This window comes from Gracilinanus agilis, chromosome 1, assembly GCF_016433145.1.
Source record: "Gracilinanus agilis isolate LMUSP501 chromosome 1, AgileGrace, whole genome shotgun sequence".
NCBI classification, from domain to species: Eukaryota; Metazoa; Chordata; class Mammalia; order Didelphimorphia; family Didelphidae; genus Gracilinanus; species Gracilinanus agilis.
The window spans coordinates 540,521,808-540,548,040 of NC_058130.1; the positions used below are offsets into that span (position 1 = coordinate 540,521,808).

The window sequence follows — 26,233 nt, forward strand, 5'->3', positions numbered from 1 at the left end:
GAAGAAGAAGAAGAAGAAGAAGAAGAAGAAGAAGAAGAAGAAGAAGAAGAAGAAGAAGAAGAAGAAGAAGAAGAAGAAGAAGAAGAAAGAATAAGGAGGAGGAGGAGGAGGAGGAGGAACAAAGAAGCAAAGAAACTTTTAACTTCTGTCTTAGAATTGATTCTAAGAATTGGTTTCAAGGCAGGAATAGAATTAAGTTACTTGCCCAGGGTCACAGAACTAGAAAATATCTGAAGTCGTATTTGAACCCAGGACTTCCCATCTCCAGGCATGGCTTTCTAACCACAGAGCCACCTCATTGCTCCCAACAGATAGCTTATTAATGATATACTGTAAGTCTACTTCAAGCCTAGCCACCTAAGGGCAGGTTCGGGAGATGCCCAGGAAGCATTCATTCCTTTGGGTATGTAACCTGGGCACACCTTGGCATTTCCACATGCCATATGGCATAGCACACCAAGTACTCTGATGGATAACGTTTATCAAGTTCTTTAAGATTCCTGGTTATAAAAGAGATGTTCTATTCCTGTAGATCAAAACCACGGTAACGACTGAGGTGACTTGACAGAATGTCATAGTGTAGCCCCGTTTCTGAGGCTTCCTCAAGCAGAATCTTTATGTGGCCAGCTAATGATTTAAGTGAGCTCAAACACTAACTTCTCTTCGATAGGTCCCCAATAGGCACAGGGCTCTGTGACTGGTAACTGCAAGATGGAAGCTTCGTAATAGTCACTGGGCAGCAGCACCAGGTAATCCTAATTAAAAGAGAAAAAAAGTCTAATTAGTTTTTTAATCTCCATAAGGAAATAACACAAACAATAATAATATCATCCAAGGCGGTGAATAGCACCTCCCTAACTTACCTGCTTCTTATCAATATTTGCATTCTCCACTCTGAATCCAGGAGACTAATTGGGGACCAGGTAGTGATTCCATTGGTATAGGGTGAAGGTGTCAAATACCCAGCCCCATAGACCACATTGATAACTGAGTGCCACCCGAACCAGATTAAAAGTAAATTGGAAGGGCAGCTACATGGCTCAGTGAATAGAGAGCCAAGTATGGAGGTGGAAAGACCTGGGTTCATTTCTGGCTTCAGATACTTCCTAGCTGTAGGACCCTGGGCAAGTCACTTAACTCCAATGTTTTTCTGCCTTGGAACCAATATACCCTAGTGATTCCAAGGCAGAATCTGGTATGGGTTTTTTAAAACATGTACTTGATAAATGTTAAGCAAAATTAGTGAAAATACAATGGAACGTAAATAATATTCATTTGTGGTTTTCTAATTCAATATGCGGTGAGGAGAGAGCTTTTGAATTTTTTGCTGGCCCTATTTCTATTTTATTTTGATACCACTGATATAGGGAACTCTCAAGTAAGGGAACTCTCCTTACTAAGACAAACTGGCCCATTTATAATCTTAAGAACTTCCTAGGAGAATGATAATTAAAATGATTTGCCTAGTATCACACAGGCAGTATGTGTCATTGATAGGACTTGAACTCAGGTCTTCCTAGCTTCCAGTCATTTCTTTATCTGCTATTATATTCTGTACATAAATAATTACTCATCAAATCCATTTTCAGACTTGGCGACTGAATTTTCAAAGTAAAGAAATTTTTCTAATTTAAATGAGAACTTTTATTGTCTCTAAGTTATATATAAATTTTAAAATAAGAATCAAAAGAAGGAAATTTATCTTTAACCAATGACACTGTAAAAATTATGCAAAGTATCCCAAAAATCTTGGTTCAGTTTTAAGCTATTAAAGATTAAACTGTTAAAGACTAAGCCTTTTATAATACTCTGTCTAGGTGTCATAACTATATTAGGAATTGTGGTTTTTCTTTTTCTTTACTCCTGATCTATATTAACACTCAGGGAACAATAGCATGTTAAGTGATGTTAAGTAGCCCTGGTGAATCATGTAACTAAAATGGCTTAAATTGTAGATAAGGAGGATACAAAAATTCCTCTGAGTTTGCAAATTATTTCCCCAGTGCAAACTTGGCCAGTTTTTCACAAAGAAGCAAGACTCAGTCACTGGCTTTGGTATGAATCAATATGGAAGTATTCATGTGTGACCCTGTATAATTTTGTTGTTTCCAGTCATGTCTGATTCTTCATGACCCCATTTGTGGTTTTCTTGACAAAAATACTGGAGTGGTTTGTTATTTCCTTCTTCAGTTCACTTAACAGATGAGGAAACTGAGGCAAAATGGGTTAAGTGATGAACCCAGGGTCTGAATGTCTGAGACCAGATTTGAACTCAGGAAGATGAGTCTTCCTTCAGGGCCAGAACTCTATCCACTGTGCCACCTAGCTGCCTACCTATATAATTCCAGGAAATGCAAATGAGACAGCCCACCTGGGATTATGGCCTTTTCTTCCCCCTCCCAAAGGTCCAATCTGTCACTTGCAACAGCAATCATAGGAAAAGAGAAATATTAGTGATGGGAAGGTTTGGAGGAATTGTTGCAGTAGACTCAAAAGTACAAGATACACCAGTTACTCAATAGAGTAACCATGTCAATATTACAGCTGGTATTTTTCAAGAATATAAATGCTAAATTTTATTAGTATGAACAAATTGTTAATCCACCACAGTTTTAAGAGCATTTAAAAATCTGACAAATTGCATTTAAAGACATAAAGGGTTTTTCTACTAACATTCATTCCTGGCTTGTTTTTGGAACCATCCTATGTCTCAGACTGCCAAGTGTAAAGAGAGACAAGTGCTCCTCCTGGGGAGGAAAGGGAGGAACCTGCTTTTCTTATACAGGTCCAATGCCTACTATACTCTCTTTATTTCTAAGCCTTTCCTAGGAAAGCATCAGATCACTAAGCCCACACATTCACTGCCCTTTCTCCGTATACCTGCATATTTGCATGTGTTGGTGCATATGAAAATATTACTATCTCTCTAAAGTCCACTAGAAGATCATAAATTAGAAGATTATTCCTATTGTTGGCATTTCTACATTGCTTTTCTCAGCCTAGTGCTCTAGTCTACTGACTAGTTATGGGGCTTTTAGCACTCCAAAAGAGTAGGTTGAGTTTGATAAAAGATAAATTGTTTTTGTATTTATTCCCTTTCCCCCAAAGCTAAACAGCCTTTCACTTCTACTTTTAACTTGATGTAAGAGACCCTAAAACACATTTGTATCAGCATCAATACAATCAACTAATTTGGGTGAGGAGAATAAGGAGGAACAAAATATCACTATTGTACCATTATGAGGTATTGTCTCTTTAAGGTACTGCCCTATTCATATGTTAAAATGGGCAGAAAAAGTATTTTAGGGTAAAAAATTATTACATCAACTTATAAAGGATGCTAGATATTACTGCTGTTAAAAAACACTTTGGTGGCTTAAAAGAGCATCAATAGTGAGTATAGGTATATAGACATATATAACTATATATAGAGAAAAGGGCAGCTTGGGGCTCAGTGGATTCAGAGCCAGGCCTAGAGATTGGAAGTCCTTGGTTCAAATCTGGCCTCAGACACTTCCTAGCTATGTGACCCTGGATTAACTTAACCCCCATTGCCTAGCCCTCATTGCTCTTCTGCCTTGAAATCAATACATAGTATTGATTCTAAGATGGAAGATAAGGGGTTTTATTAAAAATATATGTGTACATATACATATATATGTGTATATATGTATAGATACACATTTATGTATATCTGTATATATATGCATATATATTCACATATATTAGCTAACACTTTGTAAAGCACTTTACATACGTTATCTCTTTAAAAACTTTGATTCAATAAAAATGCTAAAACATGTTTATGAAGAAACATAATTATCAGATGTGAACTGAGTAGTTTGGGACAGAAAATCAACTGTGGTGTAAATATAAAGGCATATCACCTTGTAAAGGATAAAGGGTGATGCCTCTTTGTATGCATTTGTATGCAAGAAATCTAGGTTCAAAGACATGTAATGAGACAGTGCACTAAAGCTGTGGACTTAATGATTCCTTGCATGATTTGCAACAACTGTTTTGAGATGTAAGAGGATAAATTTTTTGAAAAGAGAAATTACAGAGACTGAAGGATAATTTTTAAAGGTCTATTGATTGGATTTTTGGTGAGTTGTTGCCTTCTAAATGACAGGTGAGTCACTTGAGTGTCAAGAATTCTGAAAGGTTTAGGAGGTAAGAGCTGAGGCTAAAGATTTTTCAATTTCCCCATGTTTCATTGAGAGGAAAAAGGTATAAATGGAAAGTCAGGTTAGACATTGCAGCATCATAGTGAATGAAAATGTTCTGGGCTTATTTGCCCTGATCAAAGTTAGCATATTCTGTTTGATACAATTTGATTGGACAACATGGTACCATGGTTAAATAGACCTCAGACACTGGCAGATCTCCTGAGCTTAAGAGTGCTCAGCTGCAGGGGGCTAAATCAATCAGATATATGTCTATTCTAAGCTCACTATTAAAATAGTGAACCCTTGAGAAGAGGTGACCACTGGATTTCTTAAGGAGGGGCAAACTGGCCTGGAACATTTGTAACTAGAGGTCATAAAGCCTCTGCCTGAAGATCTCCAAAAGGAGGGAATCTACCACTACCAGTCAGGCTATTATATCTTCTATATATATGTTATGAATATTTTTTTATATCCAGCCTAAATTTGCATCTGTAACTTTAACTGTTGCTTCTGATTCTGCCTTCTAGAGCCAAAACAAAGATCCCCAGCCTTTTTCTGTTGTTCTAAATTCTTATCTTCCTTCTCAGACTCAATACTGTGTATTGGTTTCAAGGCAGAAGAGTGTTAAGGCCTAGGCAATGGGACTTTAAGTGACTTGCCCAAAATCACACAGCTAGGAAATGTCTAAGACTAGATTTGAACCCAGGATCTCCTGTCTCTAAGCCTAGTTCTTAAAACCTACCTGTCCCCCAGAACCCTAGTCTTTCTTCCATATAAAATTTTTCAAATACTTCAAGACTAGTATAATGACTTGCAGGGGGTAGGGTCAAGCTAGAGGAGTAGAGAAGCACTCTAACTCTCCCAACATTTCCAACCAAACAATAAACATTTATGAGGCACATGGTATATGCAGATCTCTGTGGTAGGCAAGGCACCAGAAAGGAATATAAAGTTTAGGAGCTTTGGGAATATCAGTGAAGAATTCTTTTCCTAACAATCAGTTCAGCAACAAAATATTGTCCAAGTTTTAAATGATGAAAGAAGTAGCTCGTTGAATGCTTGCTTTACATTTTAGAGGCTATCCCAGCTCTGGAGGACCTTACCAAGCTATAAAAGCTTTAAACATGGATCTCATGATGGGCCATATAGGCTCATAGCTAGGTGAGTTGTAGCCACATTCTGGGCCACAACAACTATCCCAGACCATTCACAAGTGGGTCGATGGAAAGAGTATTCATTCAGACAAAATGATAGATCCTTGGATTGTGGGATGCTTGAAGTAAGTCAGTTTATCATGACAAAAGATTTTTTTAAACCCTTAACTTCTGTGTATTGACTCCTTGGTGGAAGAGTGGTAAGGGTGGGCAATGGGAGTCAAGTGACTTGTCCAGGGTCACACAGCTGGGAAGTGTCTGAGGCCGGATTTGAACCGAGGACCTCCCATCTCTAGGCCTGACTCTCAATCCACTGAACTACCAAGCTGCCCCCCTGACAAAAGATTTTTAACGAACCTCAGGTACTTACCTTGCCCTTTAGCTTCATCATACTTAACTCCTGCTGTGGAAATATAACATTAACTTGTACCCCTTTTTTGACACCCCTAAACAGCCTTTGGATTTTAAAGGGAAAGAAGTTAAATCTTAAGACTGAAGTGACAAGGTACTTCTTCCCCTCCCTTCCTGAATAAGAGTGCAGACAAGCCCTTTATCTGTAAACAAGCCTTTTAAGAAAGTGTAGCAGAGAAAACTGAGCATGAGCACTGTGCTGCCTTTCTAAATGTCCTGACATCTGCCTCTTGTCCAGAGTGAGGTCAGGGTGCTCCAGTCAGAGGCTTGGCAAAGGGACAGCACAAAGAGCATAGATTGGAGTACTGGAAAGAAGTAGGGTCTCTTTCCTTGGAATCTCAGACTGAGTAGGTGTGTGGTCATGGCGGTGAAGAGAAGTAGCTAAGAGAGCTGCTGGCCACATGGTTGGTGCCTTCTCTTTCTTTTGCCTGCTTTTTTATTATTTAATAAATTATTTTAAATTAAGATACAGTCTCCAGAGAATAATTATAACACGGAAAGGGAAGAAAGCGATACATAATGGAAAATCCCAAGTGTATTTTTAAGTGAAAGGGTATATTTTTGATTAGTTGATCTCATGACCTATGTGCTCTAATTGCTTAGAGTTTTTTCATTTATTTGTTTTGTTTTAGCTGGTAGCAGATAGATTCTGTACTTTATAAATGGCCCCTTATCAAAACTGGGGAATCTCCTGGGAGAAGGATCCTTAGAAATGAAAATCATCAATTTCCATATTTGCTCTATCAGGAAAACATTTGCTACTTTGGTTATTCTCTCACGTGGCACTTGCTTTTTGAAAATATCATATCCAAATCTCTTTATTCAGAACCAGTCTTACCAGAAGGATGCCCTCAGCCTTTATACTAACAATCCACGTTCCTGGAGTGAGGGAAAATGGATCTGCAAAACCATTTCCTGGAATAGTGACGAAAGCTGGCTCTTTGCTGGGAAGGAAGACAATCTCTTTGCTTTGAACAGCACCTATCAGGGGAAAAACATTCTTCATTCCTGTACTGTACCAAATTCCCAAAAGAGATCCAACAGTTTCATTGAGTGAATGAATATGAAGATATTTTAAATGCTGTCAAGGTTACCATTTCAAGTACTGGGTGCATGCTTGAGAAGGTTAGGTGGGTTAGTTGACATGAAATAGAGTTTTACTGTTTTCTGAGTCATCGAGGTGGCTCACTGAATAGAGCCTGGAGTCAGGAAGACCTAAGTTTGAACCTGGCCTCAGATGCTTATTAGCTATGTAAGCCTGGGTAGGTCACTTAACCTCTCTTAGCCTTAGCTCCCTCAATTGTACAATGACAATGATATCCTCCTTCCAGGGCTTTTTGTGAGGATCTAATGAGTTTATATTTGTTAAATGCTTAGCACAATGTTTGGCATATATTAGGTGCTAAATAAATACTTGTTTCTTTCCTTTCTTTCTTTCCATGTGACGTGTGCTGGCCTTTACCTGGAAGAGCACTGGACTAGAAAGCAGAAGGAAGAAGTCATAAGAGTTGCCTATTTAAACAGGAGAGAGAGGGGTATTTTGCAGCTTCCTTCCCAGGAGACTTTCATAGAAAATACATGACTAGAACACCAACAAAAGAAAAAGAAGAGAATAAGAGTGTGGTATGTTCAAAGCATAGTGAAGAAAAATGTGTTACTAAAACTCTACAATATATCAAACTAAAAAAAAATACTCAAGAACAAAAATCAAGTGAAAAGCTAAGTATACGTATAATTTTTATTCATTATTTGTTTTACTATGGTCTTACTTTTAAAAGGGGATGAGTGCAATCCATTATAGCTCTTTCAAAACACCCAAAACTAAATTTGTCAGTTGCTTTTGACTTGTGATTCCCCCCACCCCATGGTTAACATTTTTAACTCTTTCCTAAATACATCTCAGCTATGCAATATTTATTAAGTAAAACAGTATTTTTGAAATTAGATACAAGTTTCAACTAAGCCCATATTATTAAGCTTGAGGCTAACTAACTCTGTGATAATTTTATCACTCAGCCTAGCTTCGTCTAGGCCTGGCACAATCTAAAAGAAAATTGCCAAGGGAATGGGTCCATTCTTGCCCCCATACCACCCAACCCCCAGGCTCCCTCCAATAAAGAAGGAATCCTGTGGGTCTGATCAAAACCAGAGCTCTCCCTACATCTTCCTTGAAGTTAGTTGGAAACTCCCTCGTTTGAAAGAGGATACCTAATCAATATCCTTTATGCTTACCCTATCCCCATTTTTCTCTTTCTTTCCCTTCTCTGCCTGACCACCCAATACCACCTAGATCCCAGGGAAGTCTCCTGGCCCAAAAGCCGGAGGTGGTAGCTATATGTCCTGCCTATAATCCAATAGTATTAAATTTTGCTGATTTCTAGAAAACAAATCACAAATAAACAGTTCATAATCATGAATGTGTAGTTAAATGTAAATCTGAACAAGATTTTTAAAGAAAGGCAAATTAGCAAAGAAAGGGACTTTTTGGAGAACTGATTTTAAGGCAATGGATATAACAATATTTTTAAATGCCTCTAAAATGGGAGGAAGCATTTCCCTGATTCATCAATCAGCAAGCATTTATTAAGTAGTTACTATGTACCAAACACTGTGCTAAGGTGATAGAGATACAAAGATGAAAGAGTCTGCCCTCAAGAAGCTTATGCTCTAATCAGAGGAAATTATGTATACATATGTAAGTAGATACAGTATAAAGACATAAGATGATTTTTGGGAGAAGACACTAACTACTGGCAAGTTCAAGAAAGGCTTACATTTACCTACCTGCCTTAGACTGAGGCTGATAAATAGTTATATGACCAAACACTGTTTCAATTCCAGGGTTAATATATCTCAGAATAGCACGAAATAAGTATTGGCTTGATTTCTCCACATTCAATGTTACTCTCACTTCATTCTGTAAAATGGAAGTTAATAAATAGACAAGAACAGCCATAAAGTACAGACCAGACATTGGGTTAGGAGCCCCATTAGCCAAATACTGATTTTGTGTTACAAGTTATACATACACACACAGAACATACACACACACACACACACATTCAACATGTACACCCTCAAAGAGCAAGCAAGTTAGCAGTCTAATGGACAGCAATACTCAAGTGTGGAAGGTGAAGACAGACAGATGACGGCAAGCCTAATAACAGATTTAAGTCACTTACAATTAGAATCAGAGCCAGCAACTGAGATCCACCCTTTTGATCTTTTTGTGAACAGGCTGACATAGCGGAGCACTAGATGACCTAGCTTAAAGGAAGCCACAGTGACAGGGACAACCACTTCTGGCTGAGAAAGAGAAAAAGAAGGAAAATAAAGAGAGGAAAGTACATTACTACCACCTCCAGGGAGATGGCATTAAGGTAGAGCGTGGATGAGCACAGAGAATAGGTGAATCCTTCAGTAGTCGAAATATAAATGTTTTCAGGCTTCAAAATCAACACCTATGATTTTGTTTGGTATTGGTGATCCCTCCACCAACACCAAGAGAAATCCCTTCAGAACATTGTAAACAGTTTCATGAGCTGCTGTGACCAAAATAATAATAATAATAATAATAATAATAATAATAATAATAATAATATTCACCACCTAGAGACCAACATTCTAATAATGAATGTCTCTGAACTTAGAAAGGTTGGGATTTGGACAGCAGACTCAGTCTTATCAGTGGGTATATTCCAACCCTTTCCAGGTTGTCAAGACCTTTCAGAGCCTTTTGGCGTAGTTTTGAGAACCCAGGGTCACTGCTTTGTTATGATGAGGTATCTGAGTAGGACTCTCAATCACTTGCTCATATAAATAGAATTATCTTTCACTTCCATCAGGGTACCTGTGACTACCAACCATGCCCAAAGGGAAATCCTGTACTTTAATTTGTGTGTTGCAGGTGCTTAAACAATGGACCTTTTACGTTTATAGAGAGCAATGCCAAGCTTTTTCATCTGCAAGGAACAGACTATTCAAGTTATAGAACTTGAAACCCCAAGTCCTAGCATGTCACAGGAAATATGCATCAACACCAATGGTTCTATAGGGCTACTGTGAAAACGAGGATAATTTTTTGAGTGACCTTGAGAAAAAAGGATGCTTTTGGATAAGATAATTGATAATGGATGGAGAGGCAATACCACACACACACACACACACACACACACACACACACACACACACACGTGAATGTATATATACATTCTGTAAATTCAGTCGCTTCTTGAAAATTTGATGGACTAGTCAGATTCACATGCTAGCTTTATTTTTATTTTTTTATTTTTTAAAAACCCTTGCCTTCTCGCTTAGAATCAATATTAATTATTGATTCTAAGACAGAAGGGCTAGGCAATTAAGATTAAGCGAGTTGTCCAGGGTCACATAGCTAAGAAGTATCTGAGGTCAAAGTCCTAGCTTTAAATGAGATTTAAAAAAAAAAAAGCAACAGCATCTCTTAGACTAAATATTAAGAGTAGGATAATTATTTGATGTTCTATACTCCAAAATGCACTCCCTGAAATCTCATCATTAGAAAAAGGTTAAAAAGGTGATTTAAAAAAATATAAATAAGCCTGATCAGCAGCAATTACAAAACCTTTTTGCAATGCATTTTTCATATAGTACATCATTCGATCTTCAATAACAACTCTGTGAGAGAGGTACCATTATTGTCCACATTTTACAAAAGAAGAACTGAGGCAAACAGGGTTAAGTGACTTGCCCTGTGTCACCCAGCTAGTACATGTCTGAGGCTACATTTGAATTTGGGTCTTTCTGACTCCAGTCTGGTACTCTACCCATAGTCCCACCTAGATGTCCCAGGAGTTGTGTGCATTTTAAACTGCACTAACTCTGAGAAACTACCTCTCCCAGGATCCTCTACCCTAACTTCCTCAGATACCTCCCACTTCCTTTGTGGGAGGTGTCTGAGGAAGATATAAGAGAAATGGAGAGTGTGGGTTTTCATACCTTTTTCCCCATCAGTGGAAGAGCCTTTTTTGGAGAACCTAGGAGAGCCTTGGTCCCTACAGAGATCTAATTCCTGGCCTTTTCCCTTACCTAACTTTTTCTCATCTAAATAAACCCAGCTATTCTATCCCTACATTTGTAGACTGATTTTTGTTGAGCTCCGAAGGGCTCGGGTCAATTTCCCACCAGGGATGGGGCCTACCGGCTGGGCTACCATCCTCCTATTCCCTTTACCTTCTTCTCCCTTCCTTCTCCTCTTACCTTCCTCCCTTCACTCACTCACAGTTGGAAGGACTTGAATTCAAATTTGGCTTCTAGTATTTATAATCTGTGGGTCCTGAGCAAGTCATCTGCATTTATCTGGCTCAGTATCCTGTAAAATGAGGATAATAATGGCATTCATTTCCCCAGGCTGTTGGGAGGATCAAATGAAAGAATATTTGTCAAAGTGCTTTTCAGACCTTAAAAAAATTATAAACACTAGCTATGATGAAGATGATAGTGTTTTAGTCTGAGGTTGCTGGTCTAATCTGTATAAGAACCTTATCATTCTTTTTGTAACTATTAATTTCCAGTGTCCTGTACTTAAATCTTTTTTCCTTGTTCTTATAGAAAGCCTTACCAGTTTATAGAAGGGAGGCTTCATAAGGCTCCTGAAAAGTAAGTAATCAGACTAAGAGGATCCCCATTGATTAAGTCAATCAATTGAGTGCCCTTTTGATTAAGTAGAAAAGAGAATCCTTAGAGGGAGTGTTTCAATAGGGACTGAATAATTTCAGGACAAAGAATCTCCAGACAGACCTTAAAATTAAGTTATTATTCTGTTTAATGAAATTAAGTTACTATTATTCTGTTTGATGAATCAAATAGTGTAACCTAATTTTCAATTGTGTCTTTTTCCTTGAACCTTATATATTGTAAACAGAAAAAGGCTTGAGCAGAGAAGTTTTCAAAAGCAGGATTAGTTTTTGTCCCTTTGACTCTCTTTCTCTGTCTCTGTCTCTGTCTCTCTCAGCAGAGATATGACTAAGACAGAGTATTTTGAAGTTTAATTTATTTTAATTTGACTTGATTTATTTTTAATTTTTCTCCCACACTATGTATCTCATGGAAGAGTTCCAGTAGTATCTTTGGTCTTGATGTAGTCAAAACAATATCACCCACAAATGTAGCACTTTACTATCTCTAGAAATTCCCTTTTCACGCAATTTTTTGTTTTTGCCTTTTCTTGATGTTGGTACACACAAGATCAATGGATAAAGTTATCTTTGTGATTTTTCTATGAGGCTGCATTCCTCTTGTATTATTCTCCATCAATTCCCCTAAACTGGGTATCTTAATTTCTCCTCTCTCTCTTTTCAACTTCCTTAACATGTTGTCTTCCTGGCTAGAATATAAACTTCTTGAGGGCAAAGGCTATCTTCCTTTTTGCTTGTATTTGTATTCTCAGTGCTATTAAATATGTATATTGCATTCCCAATAGTACTTAATAAATGTTTGTTGACTGAATGACTATTTTTTAAGGAATCTTTAATGAAAACTTCACATATGAATGGAATACACCACATTTAGAGGAAACTCATGAAAATCAGCTTAGAAAATGTTGAAAACAAACAATGAACAAATGTTCTCTTGTTCATATATATAGAATCAATAGTGAGATGGAAAATACAAACTATGGAGAAGAAATCAGAAAAAGAAAGTGAGGAAGAAATCTGAAGATCAAGCTAATTGTGTAGAAGATCCTCAGCAAAATGTTGATTGATTAAGAATACAAACCAAAAAAGTGAGGTCAGAGTTAGGAAAAAATGATGGAGAAAAATGAGGTTATGAATTGGGAGGAACTTCACTGTTGGTAACATCTGAAAACCAGGTAATGCTAAGAGTCTGAGTCAGTGATTTCTAACAGTGGTTTGAAATTAAATGGCATATGAAATGGCAAAGAGATTATGGGAATTATTGAGGCTTTTTTAGGTATAAGCATCATTATCATTATCAATGCAATTTTTTTGGTGGAGAAGAAAATCGCTTAAAATATAAATAGGGAAATGAAATCATAAAGGAATCATAGATTGTTAGAGATAAAAAAATGAAAATTAGATTTTTTTCATTAAAAAACATCTCCCACTTGAGTTCAGCAAGAGCAACCAACACACACACACACACACACACACACACACACACACACACACACGCACGCGCACATGCGCGCACACGCGCACATGCATGGTGACACCAAAACAATGTCATTCTTTTCTTCTCATTAGAAAAAGGGAAGAAGGAATTATCCAGGCTAGGCAGAAGATAAACCATTCAATAGTTTTCGTTACCAATATTCCCAAACTGAGCACACAACAATGGCAAAAATACCCAAATTTTTTTTCATTTCTAGTTAAAATCAAATCAAAAACACAATATGGGTAAGAAACAGAGAGAAAAGACCTTTTTTCTAGCATGACATTTTCTTAACTAGTGGGTATCATAAAGTATAAAGTTTTGAGAATGAGAAAAATGGAAGAATGGAAGAGAAAAAGAAAATGAAACAGAATTAAGGAGAATGAATTATTATCATAGGGATAATATAACTTTACTCCTAATACTCATGGTAACTAATAATTTCCATTCCCCAGAATCTTCAACAAAATAAGCAAGTCAGAAAAAAAATATTTCTGAAGAGGGGGGAATATAATCTTTAATGTTTAAACAGGGTGCTCATGAATACAGAGTGATAAGTAAATTGGTATTTCCTCCAAATGGTCCTTTTTTCCTATTTCTTTTGGGCTACAACTTGATTCATATTCCAGTAATGGCACCTTGTTGTTTTTTAAAATCTCTTGCCTCCTGAAAAGACTAAAGAAAAAGGTTTCTTGGACCCATTCTCTTCTAACTTTCCTGGTGACCAATAAAATCCAGATGAATTTTGACATCAAATACATAATTATTTGTCAATTACAACACAATTTAACTATTCTCTCCTCTTTTGAAATGGAAGACAGAATATTAGTGCTCTAGGTGAGGAATTAAGTCTAATTATTATTATTATGAGAGATCTTTCAAGGGCACTTTAAGATTTGTGAAGTATTCTATGTACATTATCTCATCTCATTGATGAAGTCTCCCCTTTATCAAGCTACTTGTTCTCCATGAATATACCTGTACTGGGGTCATCTGTGCATAGCCTCTCCAACTGAAATCTGGAAACTCCGTAGGGTCAAAGCCGAATCGAACACCTCTTCCATTAGGTGTTGTGCCATCTTCAATTTCAAACTTCATGTGATGTAAATCAGGGAAATAATGATTGATTTCTGGCCTTTGAAAAATTAAAAATAAACATGGATGCAGCTGAATTGGGTTCTTAAAAAGGATGGATATCCTGTTCCATCAGTTATAGCACAGCTGTCACATTCTCACTCACTGTTCTTTTATCCCAATGGCTACTGCTAAGAAACTTTGCATGGAATTATATACAGTCCCATCAAAGGGAATAAGGGAAATAGTTCTCTTCCCTTTTTTTTCCCCCTTCTTTATCTATGAATGCTTTTTTGACATGAACCTATAATACAACTTTTTGGGTATTTTGCCTCAGGCATCCAATATACCAATAATAGATCATACCCTCCTCTACACAATATAGATGGTTTCCTAGACTGCTGGGCCCTCCCATCTCAAATATATCACTTGATGGCCAGCCCTCTGATGCTGTCTCTCTAAACTTAGCTAGCCTGGTCCTGAGACTTACAGACATTCAGTTTATCAATTGTCTTTTATTCCAATTCTATTCATCTTGCTTAGAAACTACTGGAGAGACTTAACTCTCTTGGCATAACCTCCAAGGACCATAGTCATCTCTATGCTATAATGTGGTATCAGAATTAGTCTTCTGTGGAAGTCTGAGGAACTGAACCAGGTAAATTATTTTGAATGGGCTACAAGCATTACTTTTCTTTAATATATCCTAAGTGGTTATCAAAAATGAAGTCTATTAAACTTATGACCTGTCAGATCAATAAATTAAAAAAACTTGTATTTTCTTGTCATTTTCCTCCATGACATTTACACTGAAAATGTTTTTATCCATTTTTTTGGTTTACACATAATTATACCGACTTGTGCCAAATGTCAGTTTCAAAGGGGAGTGAGGGGAGTCATATTTTAAAATCCTATTTTATGTAATATTGTTTAAAACAAAATTTAAATTTAATGCTATGAAATTGACATGGACTAAAAAAAATGTACATACATCATTTGTGTTCTCTTACTCAAAAGATTGCTTTGGTATGCTATGTGTTTTACCAAGGTTTAAGTGGGAAATGAAGCAATCTTTTCATACCAAGATGTGTGTGTGTGTGTGTGTGTGTGTGTGTGTGTGTGTGTGTGTGTGTGTTTCCTTAAGCTTGGTGGAATTATTCTGGCTCACATGCCATTAATGCAGTCAACTGATCAGCAAGGATTTCCAATTAGAAATGCCTTATTTAAAAAAAAAAACAAATAAAACCACAAAAACAAAAACCTGTCAGGCGATTCTTTTCTTTTTCCTTTTTTTATTTCAAAATTAAAATATTTTCCTGAAAAGATAATATCACAGTCAAGGACTTAATTACAGTGCAGTGCTACTCCATGCCAGAGGTAATTTATACTCCTTTGACAGATCTAAACCAATTTTTTACTAATAAATAACACTAAAAGGTAATCAAGGATGGTAGTCCATACATCTGAAATTTTTGTAGCTTTTAACTAATGCTACAGGGATTTTATGGCACACAAGGACATGTGTATTATGTTATAATATATGGGCAACCTATATCATGTTACCTGCCTTCTTGGTGAGGGCAGAAGGGAGAGGATATAGAGGGAAAAAATTACTTCTGCATGCAACTGAAAAAGTTTAAAAAATGATTACAAAATTTAAAAATAAAACTGTAGGGAGTTTCTTAAATAAAAAAAGAAAAACAAGATATGCAACTTAGTAAATGTTCTGCATATTGTAGAATTTTGGAATGTGAGGAATAATGATAACTGAAAACATTTATACAGCTTTGCAAAGAACTTTACAAATAGTAGCCCCTTTTACACTCACAACAGTCCTAAGGGGTAGTTGCTGATATTATTCCCATTTTATAGAATAGGAACCTGAAGCTGGCAGGGTGGTGACTTGTCTGAGCGCAGACTGTTCCTAAATGCCTAAAGCCAAATTTGAATTCAGGTCTAGCACTCTATCTACTGAGTCATCTCAACGACCTCTAATATTTTTATAACTTTTAGAGAGTAAGCTCCTTGAGGGCAGGGGCCATATTTTGCCTTTTTTTTTTGTATTCCCAGGACTTAGCACAGTGCCTGGCACATTTTGTTCTCGGTCAGTTGTCTAGTTGTGTTCGATTGTTTATGACATTATTGACCATACTATCTGCAGGATTTTCTTTTTTTTTCTTTTTTATTATTATTTTTTAATAAAAACCCTTATCTTCCATCTTAGAATCAATACTGTGTTTTGGCTCCAAGGCAGAAGAGTGGCAAGAGCTAAGAAATGGGAGTTAAGTGACTTGCCCAGGGTCACACAGCTGGGAAGTGTCTGAGGCCAGATTTGAACCTAGTACCTCTTGTCTCTAGGCCTGGCTCTCAATCCACTGAGCTACTCAGCTGCTCCCTGTGTGATTTTCTTGACAAAGACACTGGATTGGCTTGTCATTTCCTTCTACAGTGGATTAAGGCAAAGAGAGGTTAAGTAACTAGCCCAGGATCACATAAATCCTAAGTGTCTGAGGCCAAATTTGAATTGGGGTTTTCCTAATTGCTGGTATGGCATTCTATCCACTGAGCCAGCTAGCTGCTTCCTAAGCAAACAGAGATTAAGTGACTTCCCCAGGACCACACAGCTAGTGTCTGAAGCTGAATTCAAATCAAGGTCTTCCTGACTCTAAGTCCAGCATTCTGTCCACTGAGCAAGCTAGCTGCCTCTCCTGACACATAAAAGTCACTTAAAAGTTTTTTGATTGGACTGATTAATTAATGCTATAGATATTTTAAAGGAGATGTGTAGCATAATTCTTCTATCCTCCACTATTGAAGAAATATCCGTTTGAACTCTTAAAGGTGGAAGAGATCGTTGCCATGGATATTTTCAAAAAATCTGCATCCACCAGGAAAAAGGGATGACAAGAATGCCAATACTCCAAGCTTGTTGAAACCCATTATCACCATTTGTCCTTTGAATCTACTTCTACATAGACTATTAGAGCCATAGGGGATCACATGGTTTAGCCCCCTCTTTTTATAGATAAGCAAACTGGGGCCCAGGAGGTAAAGTCACTTGTCTAAGGTCACTGAGGCAGGTAGATAATTAGCAGAGCTGAAACTCAAGCATCAGGACCTCTGGTCCCACTCCATGAGTCTCCTCATTTCGTCACTCTACAAAACACCTTCAGCCTGGGCTGATGAAGCAGTGAGTAGCCCGTGGGAAATCTAAGTGCTCAAAGTTAGCTCCATGGGGCCACATAGTTCATCTCTACTTCTAAATCTCCTTAAAATAAAATTATGAGGCCAACATTTTATGGGCATAGATTGTAGTACCAAGGAAATAAAAATGGCTCTAGAGTAGAGAAAATCTGAATTGGAGTCTTACCTCTAGAAACTTAATGTGAGACCTCAGGCAAGTCACTTAAACACATTTGACCTCAGATTCCTCATCTGTAAAATGTACTTTTCTACTCTAAATCCTGATCCCAGGATCATTTGGTCATTTCTAGCCTCCAATGACTTCCTCATGAGTTGGTCTGGGTTAACTGGAAGGAAATGTGTTTGCAGTGCAAGAGTCTCAAATTTTCTAAGCCCATCTTCAAATGCCAGTTTGAGAAATAACTTCAGAGCAACTTCTCACTATACCTCAATTCTAGAACAGAAAGAGCATGTGTTTGAATCCTGAAGACCTGGTTCAAATCCCAGATCTGTTACTTTCCTATCCACATGACCTTAAACAAGCCACTTCACCTCATCAATCTTGATCTGTTTTCCTCATTTGAAAAACAACGTGGCTAACCTGGATTATTTCTAATGACTTTCTAGCTGCTATGATACTGTGAGCATTAACTGAAATCATGAAACAAGCCTTAGAGTGAGACTCACTGTTGGCATGACTTGCCCATGATATGTTCCCGGCATTGGCAGGCTCCAGAAAGGTCATCACACATAGAGCTGATGGATCCCCCAACATCACAGCGGCACCCTGAAAATTTAACAAATGATTCATTTTGAGACAATTTTTTAAAAAGGTTCCCGGTCATTTGTTACGTCATTCTCAAATACAGATGTCCATGGCATCCTTCTTTATCAATCTCATGAGAAGTAGAAACAAATGAATGATCATGTTAATTATGAGCAGATGTTTCATAAAGTAAGACACAGCTTCTTTCTTCCCAAATACTGGCCATTCAGCTGGCATTTTTAAGTAGCGCAGGCAGCCTGATTATGTTCCATGGAAAGTTGGACTTGAAATTTGGCTTCCTATTCAAATAATAGGGCAGCTAGGTGGGATAATGGAAGGAATATTGATTGGTCTTGGAGTCAGGAAGACTTCCTGCCTTAGACATTTACTAGCTGAGAGACCTCTGGGCAAGTCATTTAACCCTATTTGCCTCAGTTGCTTATTTGTAGAAGGGGGATAATAATACCATCTAGTCCCAGAGTTGTTGTGAAGATAAAATGAAGTAATAATTATAAAGTGCTTTGAATAGTGCCTGGCATACAATATGATATAAAGCCTTGCTATTATTATTGTGCATATATAAACACATATGTATACATATACATATATGAATTTTTGTATATAATTAGATAATTAGGTAGTGCAATAGATAGAATGCCAGGCCCAATATCAGGAAGACTCATCTTCCTGAGTTCAAATCCAGCCTCAAATACTTACTAGCTACATGTCCCTGGGCAAGTCACTGAACCATTTTTGCCTCAGTTTCCTCATCTATAAAATAAGCTGGAGAATGAAATGGCAAACCACTTCAGGATCTTTGCTAAGAAAACCCCAAATGGGGTCATGAAAGAGTCAGAAACAACTGAACGACAATAAATATGTGTCATTTTTTCCTGATTTTATAACTTTATGGTACTTAGTTTTTCAATCAAACTATTTTATTTAACTCACAAGTATAATTTATTATGGTTTCTGTCTCTCCCCCCTCCAATATGTACTTTTATGGTGTTCATTTCTTTCTAGGTTGTCCTTTCTTTAACATGTTCATGCAACCATTAAGTCAACTCAGTCAATATTTTTTGAATGGCCATCATACCCAAGGTGCTGTTCTAGGTACTCCTAAAGAAGGTCTCAATTACCATTCCTGGCCCAGCTGATCGCAGACAAAGCATGAGCTAGGAATGAAAAATAACTTTTTTTTAAAATCCTGTTAGAGACAGAGACAGAGACAGAGACACAGAACCAGAGTGTAGAGCAGGATCATAGAGCAGACATCGGTAATTCTATTATAAAACTCAAAACAGGTCATCAAGGTGACTTTGCTAGCAAAAAAACTCACATCATATCAGGCTGCATTAAAGAGAGCCACAGAGTCCTCAGCAAAGGAGATGGTGGTCATATTATAACCTGTCCTAGGGTTACATAGTCTCCTCTTGTGCCACATTTTATAATGATAAATATAATAAGAATAAGAACAGCATTCCTATAGCATTTTGAGGCTTGCAGAGTGCTTTACAACTCACATCATTTCATCCCCAAACAACTCTGAGAGATAAATGGTATTATTATCCCCATAGTGTAGATGACAAAACAGAGGCTGACTGAGGCTGTGACTTTTCTGGGATTATATGGCTAATAAAGAATCTGAGAAAGGATTTGGATTCAGGCCTTTCTGATTCTAGGTTTAGCAGCCTAACTAATCACTGTACTACCCCCCTATTTACTCCAGAAAGAACACTGACAAAATGGAAAGAGTCCAAAGAAGAGTGACCAGAATGGTAAAGACTTCAAAATCATGCCATATGAGAATCAGTTGGGCATTTTTAGCCTGGAGAAAATATGACTTTTAGGGAGAAGGGCATTGTATGCTATGATTTCTACCTTCAAGTATCTATCAAATGGAAGAGGGCTTAGACTCATTCTGCCTGGCCCCAAAGAGGTACATTTAGTGTGTAGTTGTAGCCAGGCATATTTAAACTTGATGGAAGGAAACATTCCCAGAATTACCTAAATGGAATGGACTGCCTTGGAAGTAATAATAATAATGATAATGTAGTTTTCAAGTCATTTTTCAGTTGTGATCCAACTCTCCGTGACCACATTTGAGTTTTTTTCTTAGCAAAGTTTTTTCTTACAGTGGTTTGCCATTTCCTTCTCCAGCTCGTTTTACATATGAGGAAACGGAGGCAAATAAGGCTAAGGGACTTTCCCAGGATCATACAGTTTAGTAAGAGTCTGAGGCCAGACTTGAACTCAGGAAGACAATGAGTCCTCCCGACTGGCATTCTATCTATTCACCAGATAGCTGCCCAATAAGAATAATAGTGTCTCATTTAGTTCTTTTAGGGATACAAATGGTTGATCTCACGGGATCCTTAAAACAACTTTGTAAGATGGTACAATTATATATGTTATGAGTTTCCCATCACTAAAAGTCTGCAAGAGAAGGCAAGATGGCCACTTGTCAGGTATGCAATAGAGACAATTCCAGTCCAGGTGCAGTTGGACGAGATGTACTTTGGGGTCTCTAGCTCTGCGATTCTTTGATAATGCAATACTAAGAAAGCTGCTATTAGGTGAGATACCTCAAAGGCATCATATTCCAAGGACACCCTGACATTGTTTGAGTGGTAAATATTTAAATACTATATAATCCTAAACCAATAGCATGAGGCAACTAAGTGGAAATACCCACATATTCTTATTTATTATTTATATATTTATGGCATAGTGAAAGTTAGGTGGCTCAGTAGATAGAGCACAAGTCCTGGAGATGGAAGGTCCTGAGTTCAAATCTGTTCTCAGAAACTTCCTAGCTGGGTGACCCATTGCCTAGCCTTTCATGCTTTTCTGACTTGGAATGTATATACTAAGACAGAAGATAAAGGTTTTAAAAAAAAGAATATTTATTGAATAATAACAAAAATAATAATAGCAATAATAATGATAGATACACAATAACAATGTGCACCATGGCACAATGAATCTGACTACAAAGTCTGAAAGCCTTTAATTCAAGTCCTTTTTTTTTCATATAATGGGAGGTAGTGCTGTTATTATTCCCATTTGTGGTTGGGGAAACTGAGGCAGAAAGCAGTTAAGTGACTTGTCCAGGATCATTTAGTTACCATCCTTTGTACTTGAAGAGGATCAAAATGACATCACTAGTGATGTCATTTGACTCATGCATAAATCAGATTTAAATGAGGCAGAGTTACACAAAGACAATGGTCATATTCTCTCTTCCAAAGTCATCAAAGACCAGAAGCAGGGCAAAAGTCAGGCTCACTGGTGATGGCTTGGGATACAGTGGATGGCTGTGGCTTCCTGAGGGTCTAGCCAAGCTCTAAGTGCTCCACAATACACGCTTTTGCTACCTTCATGGCCATTGGAACAAACTGTTCTCACTCAACCCTAATACTGGAGGAAGTCTTCATTTGCTTAGGGTAGACACCCAACTCGCCAATGTGTTCGAAGCCCATCAATTACCCACAATCTGATTAAGCCAACTACCATGATGGTTTACTGGGGTACGGCCACAGACCATGCTATTGTTTCTTAGAGCCACAAGGCTCAGCAAGCCTCCACCCCAAAGGTACTAGTCTTCCCTGAACACTGATACACCCTCATGTGTCCGGGGTCATACAGCTAGCAAGTATCTAAGGCCATTTTTGACTCCAGGCTTACCTGATGCCAGACATAGAGCTTTACCTACTATGCCATTTAACTGCCTGAACTTAAGTTCAATTCATTTCATAATCCGCCCAAAAAGAGACATGTATATCTGAAACTATGTCTTACTTGTTTCTATGCATCAGTTCTTTCTCTAAAGGTGGACAGACACAAGTCATATCTTTTCTTTTTCTTTTTCTTTTGGAAATTTATTTATTTATTAAGCACAGATTTACATGAGGAATTGTGCTGGTTGCTAGGGACACAAAGATTAAAAAAAAACAACACAGTACACAAAGAGAAGACTTTTGGACTCTTCTTGATACACCTAGAAGTTTGCTATATCCATATAGTTCTCACCAGAACAGAATTTACCTTGGCACCCAAAGTAATTGCTGTCTTCCAGAGCATAATAGCCATCTTCACATGCATTACAGGAATCACCACAGACATGAGGCTTACAGTAACATTCACCTTCTCTCTGTAGAGTGATTAATCAGAAGATAAAGACAAACAATTTAAAAATGGAAAATATTTTAACTCAAGCAAGAATGATTTTTTTTAAGAAAAGATTTTACCAAAGATTTAATTATAAAAACTCCAGCAATGCATGAAGAATCTTAGGAGGCACATGTATTCACCATGTACCATACAATTAGGGTTTCACTGGAGTCAGCTCAAATCATTTCTCAAAAACTATTAAATTTTTAGTCTGAATATTTATATCTCAGCTTGATTAACTGTTTTGTTGATTTCTAGACTTCAGAAAGTGATGGAGAAAGTATTAATAATATGAATTTGCTTCTCTTTTTAAATATTTAAATGTATTTGTTTGTTTGTTACATTAAAATATCCAGGTAACTCCCTCCTCTCCTCCCCATTAGAGAGCTGTCATCTGCCAAATACACACACACACACACACACACACACACACACACACACACACACACACTATGTTTTGCTTATTTCTATTTATCAGTTCCTTCTCTGGAGGTAGACAAACGCAAGTCATTCTTCAAATGACATTTCTGTTTCTGTATATATTGTTCTCAAATGAAACATGGCAAGAATACTGGTAATTAATTTGGCAATTACTGAAAGAGCTGCCTGAAAGTTTCATATACTGATTTTCTTGTTTATCACCAAACCTTTTACTCATTTGCAGGACTGGGTTATTCACGTATAGCAAATACACAATCCTGTGGCATTGGCACTCTTACTGTTTCTTAAATAAAACATTCCACCATCAAAATCTAAATAAAACTTAAACTTAAAAGTGTGTCACACATACCTTTTTTAGGGGGGAAATCTAGCTGTTAAACATTTACCAGCACACCCCTGCATATAACTGTTGGGTACTCAATCATTTCCATTACGGAATTCCATAACTGTTTCTGTAACATTTCTCTCCTATGTCATATAACTCTCTTAGTATTACCTGCTCACATTCTCCAACTCCACTTAATGTTCCCATCACATCACACTGGCATTCTGTGAAGACAGACGACATGAAATGAATGGCTTCTAAGACAAAGCCTTTGAACCAATGCCCACACAAAGACACTCCCTGTGGCTCAGAGGACTTGGAATATCTGCAACGTGACCATTAGTGACATTTTGGGCTGAAATATGGCCATGCATTTCTGGCACTTCAAAAACTTCTTTGTGGCAGATAAATATCATCCATAACCCATTAGTAGTAGTCAGCTTGTGGGCACTACAGGTGAGACTTATAGCATGGCAGAATTTTAAATGAGGGATAGGATAAAGTTAATAGGGTCATGGCTTTAATTCTAGAAAAGAATATCCAAGGCTATCTAGTTCAACTCCTTCATTTTTTTTTAAACTCTCACTTTCTGTCTTAGTAACAACTCTAAGATAGGAGGACAAAGGCTAAGCAAACAGGATTAAGTGACTTGGAAGTGTCTGAGGTCAGATTTGAACCCAGGCCTTCCCAGTTCCAGGCTCTATCCATCATGCTACCAGGCTGCCCCTCTTAACTTTCTCATTTTACAAATTAGAAAACTGAGGTGCAGAGAGGAGATATTATTTGCCCAAATTGTTTGTCACATAGGTAGTAAGTATCAGGGGGTGGGAACGAATTCAGGTCCTCTAACTCCAAAGCAAATACTCTTTCCACAGTCCTAGATTTAATAGATGATGCTTTATTCCATTTAGCATCTTCTAGTTCCCCAACGGGCCCTAGCCAGTCATCTTTCCCCAAAACGAGTTTGTTCCTATTCCTAATTATTATTTCTGTTAATATCAATGTCACTTGCCTAATTACCCATATTCAAAATGTCTATCACCTCTTTTCTATTCTGTCACCCTATTCCCAGCCTCCTTTCAGGCCCTCATTACTACCTTTCCTGGACTACAGTGCCCTCTGCCACCTTTCTAATATTAATATATCCTTTATATTGCTACCTTTAGCAATAGTAATGCCAAAACAAGAGGACTATTTGATATATATTTTAGGAGTAACAGTTTAATTATAATGGTTTGATATATTATTTTAGCACATTATTATATTATTTATTACTTTAATATGTATGTTTTAACACATTATGCTTTAATATTACATATATATTAATGCACATAAGGAAACAGAAGTCAGAAGGATGTACATATAAACTGGGCAGGTTTGAAAACAATATGTGGAATTTAAAGCAGGCAGTATGAAATGGACTCAATTTCATATAGAATCTTCTTTTCACATTCTCAGAATAAAAAATAAAATTAAAAGAAAAAGAGAACACCAGGAACACCTCCAAAAATTGGTCAATCACATATTACTTAAAATAGTCATAGCTTGTATCACTAAAACAAAATCTACAAACACACGAAAAAGTTATACTGACAAGCAAAAAGCATGTGCCCCCAAAGTTCCAGAGAGTATGACGAACAACTGGTTATTAGTTTGGTAATTACTGAACAAGCTGTCCGAAAGTTCCATCTGATGTTTTTCTTGATTATCGCCCAGCCTTTGACTCATTCTCACGATTGGATTATTCACGTGCATCGAATACACAAGGCAGGGAGGTTAGTATCTTGCTATTTTTCAAATATAAGACATCCCACTATCAGATGCCAATGCATCTGCCTATCTCCCCCCCCCCCTCCCCAGCCCATATTCTTCTCCTTCCTAATGGCTGCTTCCCAGCCTTCCTGGCTTCTTTCAAGTCTCGGATAAAATCCCACTTTCTGCAAGAAACCTCCTTAATAGTTGTGCTTTTTTTCTCTAAATTCTCTAAATCTCTAAAGAAATTCTCTAAAATTTTAGTCTCTAATTTATCCTGTGTTTGTATGCATATATGCATATAAACATAAGAAAAGTATTCTGTGTATGTATACATAAATACACATATATACAGGTAAACATAGATATGTATTAAATAAAGGATAAATTGGAGGCATTCCTAGATTTAAAATGGATATGTTAGATGGTAACAACTATGTATAAATAAGATATATATATATATGTATAACCTACACTTGTATATTATGCACATACACATATATGTGTGTGATATTGGAAATTTGGGAGTCCTTGAACTAATTTTGAGGTCCCTGATCTAAACTTCCTGGGGGCATTTAGATCTCTTTCAAACCACATTTTCCATGATTCCTCTTTTGTAATCAGGTGAGCAGGAAGTGTAATTACATAATCAGGAGTATAAAGACTGAGGAAGGCATTGGTACTTTCTCTCTCTTTTGTGATTGTGGAGCAGGAGGATGGGACAAGCAGCAGGTAAATGGTGGGTCCCTTTAAAATAACTCGACAGGCACATGGCTTCATTTTTCTAAATGGCTTTCAAATCATTTGAAACCATGATATTTTTAATTTCATCACTCTATATTAATTTTATTTCTCACATGTGCATCTATATATACATGCATATTGTGCATATGTGTATATTTATGGAATATACACACCATAGATACACACATATATATTATTTATTTTTTATATATTTATTTTAATTTATATAACATATACAATCAATTATAATTATTTATTTATATGTAAATATACCATTTGTATTATTATTTATATTAAATTATAAATTAATATAAATATAAACTGTATAATAATATTGAATTAATATAAATATAAACTATATAAATCAAATTAATATCATGTAATGTAATAAATATTATGTTGTTTACATTAAAATATTGTTTATATAAAAATAATTTTAGAGAGAGTTTCAAAGTTCTCAGGCCAATATCAACAAAAGTATAAAATGAAACAAGAGAGAAAGAACTGGACACTGGAGGCAAGAAAATATTTATCGGTTCATTATTGCCTTAGTGATCTGTGAAACAGAACAAGTGACCATGGCCATCCAATTGCTATGGCGATTTTGAAACTGACGGAATTTCTAGCAGACGAAATCCACTGGGAACAAGAACTCAAAAGAAGTTCTGTGATGGCCAAGAGTGGCAGGAAGGAAATCTTACCTGAACATCCATTGGGGTTTTCACCTGCCAGGTTCCAGTATAATGGCTTGCAGATACTGCAGGTAGGACCTTCGACATAAAGCTGGCACTGACAAAATCCCTGAGGAGGAAAAAGAATCTAACATGTGGAAACTTGGAGTCAAAACAATCAATCAAATGAGGTCTCAGAGCAAAATGTTGGCCCAGAA

At 37.0% G+C, this 26,233-nt stretch overlaps 1 protein-coding gene across 1 annotated transcript in view; it reads right to left on the reverse strand.

Annotated features, from left to right (window-relative positions):
• Positions 1–26,233, reverse strand: part of LAMA3 (laminin subunit alpha 3) — a 337,939-nt gene that overhangs the window by 155,632 nt on the left and 156,074 nt on the right. The window contains exons 18-25 of the mRNA XM_044682964.1: positions 26,046–26,145; positions 23,020–23,072; positions 21,957–22,062; positions 17,831–17,930; positions 13,865–14,021; positions 8,519–8,651; positions 6,573–6,715; positions 658–755 (exon numbers count right to left, since the gene is read on the reverse strand). Of these exons, the coding sequence (XP_044538899.1) occupies positions 658–755; positions 6,573–6,715; positions 8,519–8,651; positions 13,865–14,021; positions 17,831–17,930; positions 21,957–22,062; positions 23,020–23,072; positions 26,046–26,145 (890 nt within the window). The remainder of the gene's footprint in view (positions 1–657; positions 756–6,572; positions 6,716–8,518; positions 8,652–13,864; positions 14,022–17,830; positions 17,931–21,956; positions 22,063–23,019; positions 23,073–26,045; positions 26,146–26,233) is intronic.